The sequence below is a fragment of the Zea mays genome, chromosome 5 (assembly GCF_902167145.1).
Source record: "Zea mays cultivar B73 chromosome 5, Zm-B73-REFERENCE-NAM-5.0, whole genome shotgun sequence".
Taxonomy (NCBI): Eukaryota; Viridiplantae; Streptophyta; class Magnoliopsida; order Poales; family Poaceae; genus Zea; species Zea mays.
Window position 1 is genome coordinate 217,008,209 of NC_050100.1, and position 14,454 is coordinate 217,022,662.

A 14,454-nucleotide genomic window follows, 5' to 3' on the forward strand; every position below is an offset into this window, starting at 1 on the left:
TTGACTAACAAATCCGGCAAGGTAGTTGCCAAATATGTTGGGGGCAAACACAAGGGGTCAAAGACTTGTGTTTGGGTACCCAAAGTTCTTGTGTCTAATGCCAAAGGACCCAAAAACATTTGGGTACCTAAAATCAAGAACTAAACTTGTTTTGTAGGTTTATGCATCCGGGGGCTCAAGTTGGATACTCGACAGCGGGTGCACGAACCACATGACTGGGGAGAAAAAGATGTTCTCCTCATATGAGAAAAACCAAGATCCCCAAAGAGCGATCACATTCGGGGATGGAAATCAAGGTTTGGTCAAAGGATTGGGTAAAATTGCTATATCTCCTGACCATTCTATTTCCAATGTTTTTCTTGTAGATTCTCTAGATTACAATTTGCTCTCTGTTTCCCAATTATGTCAAATGGGCTACAACTGTCTATTCACTGATATAGGTGTCACTGTCTTTAGAATAAGTGATGATTCAATAGCATTTAAGGGAGTATTAGAGGGTCAGCTATACTTGGTAGATTTTGATAGAGCTGAACTCGACACTTGCTTAATTGCTAAGACTAACATGGGTTGGCTCTGGCACCGCCGACTAGCCCATGTTGGGATGAAGAATCTTCACAAGCTTCTAAAGGGAGAACACATTTTAGGATTAACAAATGTTCATTTTGAGAAAGACAGGATTTGTAGCGCATGCCAAGCAGGGAAGCAAGTTGGCACTCATCATCCGCATAAAAACATAATGACGACCGACAGGCCACTGGAGCTCCTACACATGGATCTATTCGGCCCGATCGCTTACATAAGCATCGGCGGGAGTAAGTACTGTCTAGTTATTGTGGATGATTATTCTCGCTTCACTTGGGTATTCTTTTTACAGGAAAAATCTCAAACCCAAGAGACCTTAAAGGGATTCTTGAGACGGGCTCAAAATGAGTTTGGCTTAAGGATCAAGAAAATAAGAAGCGACAACGGGACGGAGTTCAAGAACTCTCAAATCGAAGGATTTCTTGAGGAGGAGGGCATCAAGCATGAGTTCTCTTCTCCCTACACGCCACAACAAAATGGTGTAGTGGAGAGGAAGAATCGAACTCTATTGGACATGGCAAGGACCATGCTTGATGAGTACAAGACTTCGGATCGGTTTTGGGCCGAGGCGGTCAACACCGCCTGCTACGCCATCAACCGGTTATATCTTCACCGAATCCTCAAGAAGACATCATACGAACTCCTAACCGGTAAAAAGCCCAATATTTCATATTTTAGAGTCTTTGGTAGCAAATGTTTTATTCTTGTTAAGAGAGGTAGAAAATCTAAATTTGCTCCTAAGACTGTAGAAGGCTTTTTACTTGGTTATGACTCAAACACAAGGGCATATAGGGTCTTTAACAAGTCCACTGGACTAGTTGAAGTCTCATGTGACGTTGTGTTTGATGAGACTAACGGCTCTCAAGTAGAGCAAGTTGATCTTGATGAAATAGGTATTGAAGAGACTCCGTGCATCGCGCTAAGGAACATGTCCATTGGGGATGTGTGTCCTAAGGAATCCGAAGAGCCTCCAAATGCACAAGATCAACCATCCTCCTCCATGCAAGCATCTCCACCAACTCAAAATGAGGATGAAGCTCAAGTTGATGAAGTAGAAGATCAAGCAAATGAGCCACCTCAAGATGATGGCATTGATCAAGGGGGAGATGCAGATGAGGAAGACAAGGAGGATGAGGAGCAAAGGCCGCCACACCCAAGAGTCCACCAAGCAATCCAACGAGATCACCCTGTCGACACCATCCTCGGCGACATTCATAAGGGGGTAACTACTCGATCTCGTGTTGCATATTTTTGTGAACATTACTCGTTTGTTTCCTCTAATGAGCCACACAAGGTAGAGGAAGCACTTCAAGATTCGGATTGGGTGGTGGCGATGCAAGAGGAGCTCAACAACTTCACTAGGAATGAGGTATGGCATTTAGTTCCACGTCCTAACCAAAATGTTGTAGGAACCAAATGGGTCTTCCGCAACAAGCAAGATGAGCATGGTGTGGTGACAAGGAACAAAGCTCGACTCGTGGCCAAAGGGTATTCACAAGTCGAAGGTTTGGATTTCGGTGAAACCTATGCACCCGTAGCTAGGCTTGAGTCAATTCGAATATTATTAGCCTATGCTACTTACCATGGCTTTAAGCTTTATCAAATGGACGTGAAAAGTGCCTTCCTCAACGGACCAATCAAGGAAGAGGTCTATGTTGAGCAACCTCCCGGCTTTGAAGACAGTGAGTATCCTAACCATGTCTATAAGCTCTCTAAGGCGCTTTATGGGCTCAAGCAAGCCCCAAGAGCATGGTATGAATGCCTTAGAGATTTCCTTATTGCTAATGGCTTCAAAGTCGGCAAGGCCGATCCTACTTTGTTCACTAAAACTCTTGACAATGATTTGTTTGTATGCCAAATTTATGTTGATGATATCATATTTGGGTCTACTAACGAATCTACTTGTGAAGAATTTAGTAGGATCATGACACAGAAATTCGAGATGTCTATGATGGGGGAGTTGAAGTACTTCTTAGGATTTCAAGTGAAGCAACTCCAAGAGGGCACCTTCCTAAGCCAAACGAAGTATACTCAAGATATTTTAAGCAAGTTTGGGATGAAGGATGCCAAGCCCATCAAGACACCCATGGGAACCAATGGGCATCTCGACCTCGACACGGGAGGTAAGTCCGTGGATCAAAAGGTATACCGGTCGATGATTGGTTCATTGCTCTATTTATGTGCATCTCGACCGGACATTATGCTTTCCGTATGCATGTGTGCAAGATTCCAAGCCGACCCTAAGGAAGCTCACCTTACGGCCGTAAAACGAATCTTGAGATATTTGGCTTATACTCCTAAGTTTGGGCTTTGGTATCCTAAGGGATCCACATTTGATTTAATTGGTTATTCCGATGCCGATTGGGCGGGGTGTAAAATCAATAGGAAGAGCACATCGGAGACTTGCCAGTTCTTGGGAAGATCCTTGGTGTCTTGGGCTTCAAAGAAGCAAAATTCGGTCGCTCTTTCCACCGCCGAAGCCGAGTACATTGCCGCAGGCCATTGTTGCGCGCAATTGCTTTGGATGAGGCAAACCCTGCGGGACTACGGTTACAAATTAACCAAAGTCCCTTTGCTATGTGATAATGAGAGTGCAATCAAAATGGCCGACAATCCCGTCGAGCATAGCCGCACTAAACACATAGCCATTCGGTATCACTTTTTGAGGGATCACCAACAAAAGGGGGATATCGAGATTTCTTACATTAATACTAAAGATCAATTAGCCGATATCTTTACCAAGCCTCTTGATGAACAAACCTTTAACAAACTTAGGCATGAGCTAAATATTCTTGATTCTAGGAATTTCTTTTGTTAACTTGCACTCATAGCTCATTTGTATACCTTTGATCATATCTCCTTCATATGCTATGACTAATGTGTTTTCAAGTCTATTTCAAACCAAGTCATAGGTGTATTGAAAGGGAATTGGAGTCTTCGGCGAAGACAAAGGCTTCCACTCCGTAACTCATCCTTCGCCGTCACTCCAAGCAACTCTCCATTCTTGGGGGAGAAAAGCATGAGCATCAAAGAAAAGGACTTTGTCTTTGGGGGAGAAAGAAAGAAGCCCAAAGCAAAAGGACCGGACTTCGTCTTTGGTATAATCTTAACTCATTTATTTATGACCAAAGAGGAAGATAGCACTTAGAGGGCTCTAATGATTCCGTTTTTGGCGATTCATGCCAAAGGGGGAGAAAGTAAGAGCCCAAAGCAAAAGGACCGCACCACCACCAATTTCAAAAACTTAAGTGTCGAATATTTTTTCAATTGATATCCTATTGTGTTCAAAAGGGGGAGAAAGTAGTATTTCAAAATGACATATCAAAAACCCTCTTGAACACTAAGAGGAGGATTTCATTTAGGGGGAGTTTTGTTCGTCAAAGGAAAAACATTTGAAACAGGGGGAGAAAATTTCAAATCTTGAAAATGCTTCTCAAAATCTTATTCATTTACCTTTGACTATTTGCAAAAAGAACTTTGAAAAGGATTTACAAAAGAGTTTGCAAAAACATGTGGTGCAAGCGTGGTCCAAAATGTTATATAAGAAAGAAACAATTCATGCATATTTTGTAAGTATTTATATTGACTCAATTCCAAGCAACCTTTGCACTTACATTATGCAAACTAGTTCAATTATGCACTTTTATATTTGCTTTGGTTTGTGTTGGCATCAATCACCAAAAAGGGGGAGATTGAAAGGGAATTAGGCTTACACCTAGTTCCTAAATTATTTTGGTGGTTGAATTGCCCAACACAAAATTGAACTAACTAGTTTGCTCTAGAATATATGTTCTACAGGTGGCAAAGGTTCATCTACAAACATACTAAATCGACTGTCCGGAATACCGTAGATTATTCCGGACAGGAGAAGCTTTTTGGAAAAACAGGCCAAGCGCGGACCGTCCGGGCCCCTGCGGCGGACCGTCCGTGACAGAAGAATGACCCTCGGACAGAACCAATGCAAAAACACAAGTTTCCACTACAGACTGTCCGGAGGAAAAGCGAAGACCGTCCGAGCCCTCGCGCGGACCGTCCGGCCTCAGGCGCGGACCGTCCGGTCGGTAAGAAACCGAAAAACCCGAAGGTGACGGGTTCGGAGAAATGAATTATAGGGGGCCTCGCGGACCGTCCGGGGTGCACGACCGGACCGTCCGCGACTGGCTCTGTCTGACATCTGACGACGCATTAAATGCAATATAGCCGTTGATATAGCCGTTACTGCTGACCGTTGCATTTTCAGCCGTTGGTCTACAGGGGCGGACCGTCCGCACCAGGAGGGCGGACCGTCCGCGCTCAGCAGAATGGCCCAACGGCTAGGAAGTGGTTGGTGGCTATAAATACAACCCCAACCACCTCCATTCATAAGACCCAAGTATTCCAACCTTCAACATTCAATACAAGAGCTAGCAATCCATTCCAAGACACATTCAAAGCCTCCATCTCTCCAAGTTTCACAATTGAGAAAAAGAGATCATTAGTGATTAGTGACTTGAGAGAGAAAGTGATCCGTGTGTTATTTGTCGCTCTTGTCGCTTGGCTTTTTAATCGTGCTTTCTTGACTCCTTCATTGCGATCAAACTCACTTGTAATTGAGGCAAGAGACACCAAACTTGTGGTGGTCCTTGTGGGAACTTTGTGCTCCAAGTGATTGAGAAAAGAAAGCTCACTCGATCCGAGGGATCGTTTGAGAGAGGGAAGGGTTGAAAGAGACCCGGCCTTTGTGGCCTCCTCAACGGGGAGTAGGTTTGCAAGAACCGAACCTCGGTAAAACAAATCTCCGTGTCTCACTTGCTTATTCGCTTGGGATTTGTTTTGCGCCCTCTCTCGCGGACTCGTTTCTTTATTACTAACGCTAACCCGGCTTGTAGTTGTGTTTATATTTGTAAATTTCAGTTTCGCCCTATTCACCCCCCCCTCTAGGCGACTATCAAGGGGTTCTCAATCGGTCTTGTACTGGAGGTGTCAACCTATTGAATACAGATGTTTGGGGTGCCCCCCAAGCGGGGTACTGTGGTATCCCAAATGGGTATGGTGGCATGCCCCACATTTGATTTGGGACATATGGTGAAGGTATGTATGTGTATGGATATGGTATAGGTGGATATAGTGGTGGAGGTGTCCATGCAGGTACGTTAGGTCTTAATTGAACATTATGACCTCTCGTCCTTTCCGATTGGTGCGGTGGTCCAATCGGCCTAACCTGCCGTCGTACCTGGGTGGGTAAGCGAGGTCCCTTTGGTGGCCGGTCGCTGGGGCCAGCCTTCTTTTTCACATATTTAGACAATAATTGATCAAAGGTCGGGCTAGATTTTACCAACCGACCAGTTGCCTTGAACGTGTTAGTTTTCCACGTACCTATTTCTGGTCGTCGTGATTTGAAGGTACGTGGTCACCGCGGCTCTTCGACGTTGCCAGACCGTCCGCTGGAATGCTCCGGACCGTCCGATAATGTTACGGACCATCCGCGCCTGGGCACCGGACCGTCCGCGATGCGTAGTATGGGTTCTCGCTCATGTCCCTTTATCTGCGCTTGCCCTCCAGCGCTGGAGTTTGTGATGGTTACCTTTAGTGTCTCCCCTCCATCAGGAGTCTTCTCGGCCATCACTTTCCGGCAAGAAATTTTGTTGTTTCCATCGACCTCCCGTGCGTTGCCGATGACGACTTCTTTGTCTTTGCCCTTATCGGCTGTGTTGGGCCGAATTAGGACCTTTTTGCCATTAAAGTCGATCACATTCATTGGGAAGGGCTCCGTGTCCTCCTGAAATTTCAATCGTCCCTCATTAATGGCCGATTGAATTTGTCGTCGGAACACATTACAATCATTAGTGGCATGGGAAAATGAGTTGTGCCACTTGCAGTATGCGCGACGCTTTAGTTCGTCGGCAGGTGGAACGATATAATCAATTTTAATGTTACCATTTTTTAGTAATTCATCGAATATCTTATCACATTTGCCGACATTAAATGTAAACTTAACCTCCTCCTGTCGTTCCTTTTGAACTGACTGCAAGGAGTAGCAAGTCGAAGATTTGGCCTGCTCGGGCCAAACTATTTCGGCAGTGTAAACTTTCTTTGGTTCATCGTCCGAACTACTTTGATTGTGTTCTACTATAGGGACATTATGCTGAACCGTTCTGACTAGTTCTTTGCTTCGGCTTTCACAAGCCGAAGCTCTCTGATGTAATTGTGCTAGAGTAAAGAACTGGATGCCTTCTAATCTCTCTTTTAAATAATAGCGTAATCCATCAAAGGCTATTCCCGCCAGTTGTTTATCTGTTAAATGAATTTGAAAGCATCGGTTTCTCGTATCCTGGAATCTCCGGATATAATCACTAACCGATTCATCCTTTTCTTGTCGTAGGGTCACTAAGTCTACTAAATCTAGCTCATAATCACCAGAGAAGAAATGTTCATGAAATTTTTGCTCTAAGTCTCTCCATGACAAAATGGAATTAGGAGGGAGCGTGGCATACCATGTGAATGCAGTCCCTGTTAAGGATAATGAAAATAAACGCACACGGAATGCTTCGGTGTCGGCCAATTCTCCTAATTGTGCTAGGAACTGGCCTATGTGATCACGCATGCTCTTTCCTTGGTCACCAGAAAACTTTGCAAACTCGGGTATCCTGGTTCCCTGTGGGTATGGGTGGTGATCAAATCGGCTGTCATAAGGCTTCCGATATGATTGACCCCCAGGGATCATGCTTACTCCGAGCTTATCTCGGAACGCCCCGGCTATTTCTTCCCTCACTATACCAATGGCAGCCGATGCAAGACCACCGGCTCTCTGGTCAAACATAGGTGGGGTTGGTTGCATGTTAGTATGTTGTCGTTCCCCCCATTGGTTTGAGCTACGTGGTGCATTTCCATTTGCCCTATATGGCTCATATGTTTGATCGTTTCTTTCCGGCCTTCTAGGTGGGGCCGGAAAGCTTTCCTGGGCTCTGGATCCTGAATTAATGGGCTGGTGCATTGCATAATGTGATGGGAAGTGTTGCTGGGACGGGCGAGGATTCAGGTAATAATCCCCCTCAAAAGACTCATGCGCGGACTGTCCGGATACATACCCGGACCGTCCGTGATTATATGCGGACCGTCCGTCGTTGTATGCGGACCGTCCGACTGGATAGTTTAAATTTGGTGCCCTATGTGGTGGCTCGGGTGCGTGTCTAGGTAACTCATTAAAAATGGGCCCGGCTGTGGCTGACCCGGACGGTCCGCGCTCGCGAGCGGACGGTCCGGACATGTGTAGATCGGCTGGTTTACTGCCGATTTGCATTTGCTCAGGGTACGTGTCCATCGGCATCCCATAAGGGGGTTGTGACTGGTCGTGACAACCTTTAACCGATGTATTACGTGTATTATCTCCTAATTCAACCTCGTGTGAAGGAAAATTTGCTATACTAGATTTATCAAATGCACGTACTAGTCTCCTACAATCGTTTTGCATAACCCCTATGATATTTTGCATCTGTTCTCGCTGTTCGTCTATGTAAGCTTTAAGAGATTGGAGTTCGTTGGTGCTACTTACATTTGGGGTAATCGTAGTAGGTCGGAGCGAAGCCAGATCTGTCGCCCGTTGCCGAACGACTTTGTTGTTCCTGTCCACTTTGAAGTCAGCCAGGAACTTCGCCTTTGCTTCTTGGATCAGCTGCTCCTGGCGCTCCTCGAACAGGAGTTGTTCTTCAGCCGGCAAGGCTTCCCATGTCGGTGTGATGATATTGCTGGTGGAAACCTCAGAGCTATCTCTTGAATCGGCCATTGAGGGCCGATTTGATAGGTCTATATGTGTTGTCCCCAGCGGAGTTGCCAAAAAGTATGTTGACGCCTTTTCGGAGCGCCAAATACTCAAGAAGAACCGCCGGCGGTGCTCTCTGCACAGGGGCGGACGGTCCGCGCGCGGGGCCGGACGGTCCGCGGCCTGGTGCGAGGCGCGGTGATACTCTCTACGCAGGGGCGGACGGTCCGCGGCCTGGGGCCGGATGGTCCGCGGCCTGGTGCGCGGCTAGGGCTTCTCTGCCTGACGGCCGGACGGTCCGCGCCCTGGGGGCCGGACGGTCCGCGCGTACGCAGAGGCGGCGGAAGTCGCCGGCGGCGCCTGGATCTCGCTCCCGGGAGGGACCCCGTCGGGGAGGAGAGATCCTAGGTGGTGTCTAGGCTCGGGCCGGCCGACCTAGACTCCTCTAATCGACGTAGAGCCGAAGAGAGACGAAGAATTTGGGGATTGGGAGGCTAAACCTAAACTAGACTAGAACTACTCCTAGGATAAAATGCGAATAAAAGTTGTATTGATTCGATTGTTGATTACAAATCGGCCGTATACCTCTCTATTTATAGAGGAGGGGGCTGGACCCTTTACAAACTAATTTCCGAGCTTATCCCCTGATTTTAGCTAACAACCGTAGCACAAAACTCGGAACCCTAATCTGTTCTGCGCACGCGCGGACCGTCCGGCCTCAGGGCCGGACCGTCCGCGCGCTCAATTTGGTGCTCAACAGTAATCTTTAGAGAAAGATAGATAGAGAGTAAAATAGAGAGAGAAATAAGAGTCACTCAGGATATCTTCTTATGGTGAGTTTGGTTGGAGAGCTAAATGCAATGGAGCGACTCCATTCCAGTTTCTAAGAATTGACCCATTTCACTATGTGTTTGGCAAGAACAACAGAACCGCTTCATTTTTTGTTTAGTTGAAGAGTATAATAAAACAGAGTCGCTCCATTCATTGTTTGGTTGGAGAGCCATATAATCGTGGAGGGAATGAGAGAGAGGAGAGCACTCTCATCTGGTCATTTTGGTGGAACGAGAGCATTGCAAATTTTGCCATATATAGACTCGATGAGCCGCTCCACTCTCCTGCGTAGAAACCAAACATCAAAAAATAATCGGTTAGCTCTAAATCCATGTGGATTAAGTGAGATTGTGTGGGTTTAAAACCCAAGCAAATCAAACTTCTAATTTTTTTCAATCATATCCAATCCATGCAAAAGAAAAATAACCGAACATGGCCTAAAATGTCTCCAATCCTTTACGCTCCTCAACCAAACACACTGTTAGCCTTCAGCTGAATTCGCTAACTTTTTTTCACTTTTCCTTTTTTTTTTGCAAAAGGGAGAGCGGGGAGGTGGGAGGTGACTTTACACCTACCTGTATCACCTGTACGGGTTAACGGGCCTACTTGGACTATATTTACGGTGTCTCAAGTATCTAGTCGTTCCGCGTGCAGGCCTGGCAGTGCTTCTACGCGGCCCGCAAAGGTAAGTGAGTTCGGGTCTGTTTGGAACAGTTTTAAATGTTTTAGATCCACTAAAATAACCTATATTTTTCATTTTTTTTGCTAAACCTAAACGTGTCGCCGTGAGGCCTCGTGCCTGTTTTGTTTAAGGGCAGCAATGATATATCCATCCTGCTCGTTTCATTTACCAGGACGCGCGGCGCGGGGAGGCAAACGACCGCGAATAGCATTCTACTCGGGCGACAGGCATGGTACAAGCTTTTGTCCTCTCCCCCGATTCCCGATCCAAAACAGTTAATCACCATAAACGCGTGTTTTAGCCGTTGGATTAATAACCGCCGTACTGTGGAGATAGTGAAGTTACTCGCGCCACAACACGTACTACTCGCGTGCGAAAGAAACTAGTATAGCGCATCCAAGGCATCCAACTGCAGAAGCTTTCGAAACACCATGCCACGCGTTTGCCAACCCAACATGCACTAACATTCCGTTCTCGGCTCGGGAGAGCTGGCTTCTAGTAGCTGCCAGCTACCCTTGAGCCCTTCCACGAAACGTTCCAGGAAAGGGGCGCAGCAGAACATGGCAGAAAAAGACTCCGGTACTGGCGCGGTAGCTCCACGTTCACGCACACATCAGAACCTCGTCGTGAATGACACGACATAATCTCAAAAAAAAAAACATCACCATCCGGACTGGTCGCCGGCCCGGCCACATATTCCCGCCCCGCCGCCGCCATCGCGCTCGGATAAGGCTGGTGGCAATGGGGGCTAGAAGGGAGGTGAGAAGGGCCCTCTACCGCCCCGCGCGAGGCGATAGGCAGGCGAGAGGGAGAGAGAGGGCGACAGCACTCACACCCGGCGAGAGCGGGCGATATCGCCCCGCTCTCGCACGCGTTGGCGCGCGCGTCTGGGCGAGAGGGAGGCGAGAGGGGGGCGACGCACTGACAGGGCGAGAGTGAGGCGGGCGAGAGTGCGGTGGCGCGACGTGATTGGTCCATGTGTGCCACGTGGACTAGCCGTTTTTTACCGTTTGGAGTCCAAAACATTCGAAAAAAATTGCAAAAAATCACAAATTTCATTCCCAATCCATCTATAAATATCCCTACCTATTGGAGGTCATAATTAGATTTATGTAATTTTCTATTAATTGTTATGTAATTTTTTAATTGTCATGTACTTTTCTTTTAATTATTATACACTTTGTAATTTTAAATTCAATAAAAAAATATTATGTTGTGCGATTTGTAAGCGTTGAAACAAATCTGTGTGAATTATTTAATTCTGAAATAGAAAAGCTGATGTGGCTGTGGGCTGAGGCTATAGCCTGCTACAGCCTGTGCACTGGAGCAGCAGAGGCGAGAGTGGAGGCGAGAGCTGACGTGGCAGGGGCGAGAGAGAGGCTGTGCACTCGACTCAGCCTAAGGCCAGTCCACCCTCTGCATGCGCCGCCTCGTCTCGTCCGCGTACGTGTGGTTGGGCATACGCGTCGTGTCCACGGACCACGGCTAGCGGCCGGCCGGGCAGTAGTGGTAGTGGTGAGCACGCGAGCAATAAGCGTGGAGGCCGCCGTTCACGAGCGCGTCGTGAAAGCCGGTAGGGCCGCCTGCAGCTGCTGGCGGCCGCGGCGCGAGCGCGACGCGCCTAGCCGCTTCACCACCAGCTGGCGGCCGGTCGTACGCGGCCGGGAGAGCCCACACGGGGGACGGGGCTGGGGCGCATACGGCCTCTGGCCGCTGTCCGCTGGCGCCTGACATGCGGGACCTGTACCTTCGCTCGCTTTACGGCAACCGCCGTACGCTGACGGGCCTCGTCGGAGACCACCATCTCATCTCATTCTCATCCGATCGGATCCTATCATGCGCGTGCGTCTTCCCCGATTGGATCGGCAGATAAGGTGACGGGTTTCGCTAACCCCACAGTGTGACCGCCTGTCAGCTGCTCACGGCCTTGCATGCTGGGACCCGTGGTACAAAGACGATGGTGTGCTCGCCTTCTGCTTCTGGGATCATGGCCGTGATGCTAGTACGATCCGATGGACCACTTTGCTCTAGCATTGGCTTAGCCATGGAGATTTGGGATCCACGGGGTCCCGACCCAGGTTTTGCCGTGTGATGGGAAATACACGTCCTACTAGTTCTTTAGCACAGAGGGACTGCTATGACCAACCAGCTAGGACAACCAGCCTGCCAGCCACAGCAGTCCCCAATACTACCCATTGATGCAGTAGGCCAGCTCCAGCCTGGCTGGCAATTTACGAGTACGTGGTGGATGAGGAATGGCCTAACCCTAATGCCACCGGCGACGGGACTGACTGCGAGGTCTGTGACTGCATATCTGGAATACAGTCGTACCGACAAAGTGAACAGTGCGCACCAACTGCTGCTGCTGCTCTGTTCACAGCTAGTAATGTAATAACTGGAAACCGGGCCCGTAAACCAGTGAACCAACGTTCGTATCCCAGTGCCTAAAATTTCAAGCGCCTCGAGAAGCCAACCTGCCTTTAGCCACTCCGGCAGTGCCCACTTTGCCCGTCCCACCCGCAATCCCCAACTTGCCCCTGCTTTCCTCCCGCCGTCCCGGACCAGCAGCCGTTTCCCCGGCGCCAAAAGAGCCGTGGCAAAACGGTAAGTGCTCACCCAACTACAGCTGGAAGCTGGCAGGGGCCAACGCAAAGCCAGCTGTCAGTGACCGTTCGGGCAGCGCGGCCTAGGACGCCTCTTTACTTTGGCCCAGAAAGTGCCCTCCCGTCATACGTCACGCGCCGCGCGCAGCGTCCCAGGCCCCGGTCCTCCACACTCCACTGTCTCTCACACTCACACAGTCTCACAAAGGCTCGTGGGCTCGTGGCCTGGCCTCTATAAACCCCCGCCCAGCCGGTCACCCCCACCCCATCGCAAATCCTCGCTCGGGCAAGAAGAGCCAACTGAAAAGTATTCATCCAAGAACACCACCCCACCCGCTCCAAGCACAAGTTTCGTCTTGAAGAGAGCCGCCACCACCAATGGCTTGTTACAACACTGCATCTTTAGCGGCGACTCTGCTGGCGTTCGCGCTGACGTTTCAGGCCTGCCTCGCCGGGAGGAGGCTCACCGCGCTGGTGCAGGAGCCGGCCATAACCATGAGGTACCACAAGGGCGCGCTCCTGTCGGGCCCCATCGCCGTCAACTTCATCTGGTACGGCGACTTCTCGGCGCCGCAGCGGGCGGCGATCACCGACTTCGTCTCGTCGCTGACGGCGGCGGCCCCGGCCGCGGCGCAGCCGGAGCCGTCCGTGGCCACGTGGTTCAAGACGGCGCGCAAGTACTACGCCAGCTCCAAGGTGCCGTTCCCGGCGCTGCGCCTCGGCTCCCACGCCGTCGACCGGAACTGCTCCCTCGGCAGGCGCCTGACGGAGAGGGACCTGCTCAGGCTCGCCGCCAGGGGAGCCCCGAGCCGCGCCATCAACCTGGTGCTCACGGCCGCCGACGTGGCCGTGGACGGGTTCTGCGAGTCCCGGTGCGGCACGCACGGCGCGTCCCCGCGGTCCCGCTCCGGCCGGTTCGCGTACGCGTGGGTCGGCAACCCGGCGTCGCAGTGCCCCGGGCAGTGCGCGTGGCCGTTCCACCAGCCCGTGTACGGCCCGCAGGCGGCGCCGCTCACCCCGCCCAACGGCGACGTTGGGGTCGACGGCATGGTCATCTCGCTGGCGTCCATGCTCGTCGGCACGGTCACCAACCCGTTCGGCAACGGGTTCTACTACCAGGAGGGCTCGGCCGACGCGCCGCTGGAGGCCGCCACGGCGTGCGCCGGCGTGTACGGCAAGGGCGCGTACCCCGGCTACGCGGGCTCGCTGCTGGTAGACCAGGCCAGCGGGGCCAGCTTCAATGCCAACGGGGCCCACGGGAGGAAGTACCTGGTCCCGGCGCTCGTCGACCTGGACACGTCGTCGTGCGCCACCTTGGTTTAGATTTCGCTGGTCGTAATCAGTGTTTTGTGGTGGCGGGTGCTGTGCGTGGAGAGTGTTCCACGCGGCTGACGATTCTAGTAGTGTAGTGACCTGTGACCATGGTGGATTCTTTCATCTGTTCAATGAAAAAAAAGAAATATTTTCACGCACACACGTCGGTCGATTTTGCCAACAATATACTCTGTTCCCCCAAAGATTTTGCCAGGTTTGAGCATGAGCAAGATGCATGAATCTGTACGACATGAAATCATGTGCTATCCTGAACCTGTTCGCGCAGATGGTAAATGTTCGTTGTACCAAGGGAAGAAAGATAGTAGTTGCACACGAACACTATGACGCGGTCAGAAAAAATAATGCTATCCGGCCATGGGAACTGCGAAATCCGCGAGGATGTTCCCTGAAGTCATGTGCGAGAGCCGAGCAGCGGGCGCATCGAAAGATACCTGATTCGATGTTATTACGCCGTCTAGTTGTGCTGTAAAACCACTTGCCGTTGCAACGGTAGGGGATTGGGAAACAACCGAACCAAGGCAGGGAAGAAAAATGCGTACTCCAATTTATGGCTCCCGGACCCGGAGTTGCGTCGGGCCAGAATGTGACCCAGTTCTCAGGGCCCAGAAAATCATGCCCAGTAAGTTTACTGGGCCTTCCAATCAAACGAAAGGCTCCGATGTGTCTAAGAGGTGAGGGGTTCC

At 50.0% G+C, this 14,454-nt stretch overlaps 1 protein-coding gene across 1 annotated transcript; it reads left to right on the forward strand.

The window, feature by feature from the left end:
- Positions 1-12,707: 12,707 nt before the first annotated feature.
- Positions 12,708-14,015, forward strand: LOC100501091 (Protein EXORDIUM). The gene has a single exon (NM_001195912.1). It carries the CDS (start codon positions 12,815-12,817, stop codon positions 13,757-13,759), a length of 945 nt encoding a protein of 314 aa, NP_001182841.1. The 5' UTR covers positions 12,708-12,814; the 3' UTR covers positions 13,760-14,015.
- The last annotated feature ends 439 nt before the right edge of the window (positions 14,016-14,454 follow it).

Bases quoted from the DNA above. Each gene is read 5' to 3' on its own strand.
- LOC100501091 (NM_001195912.1), top strand. From the start codon at position 12,815: ATGGCTTGTTACAACACTGCATCTTTAGCGGCGACTCTGCTGGCGTTC.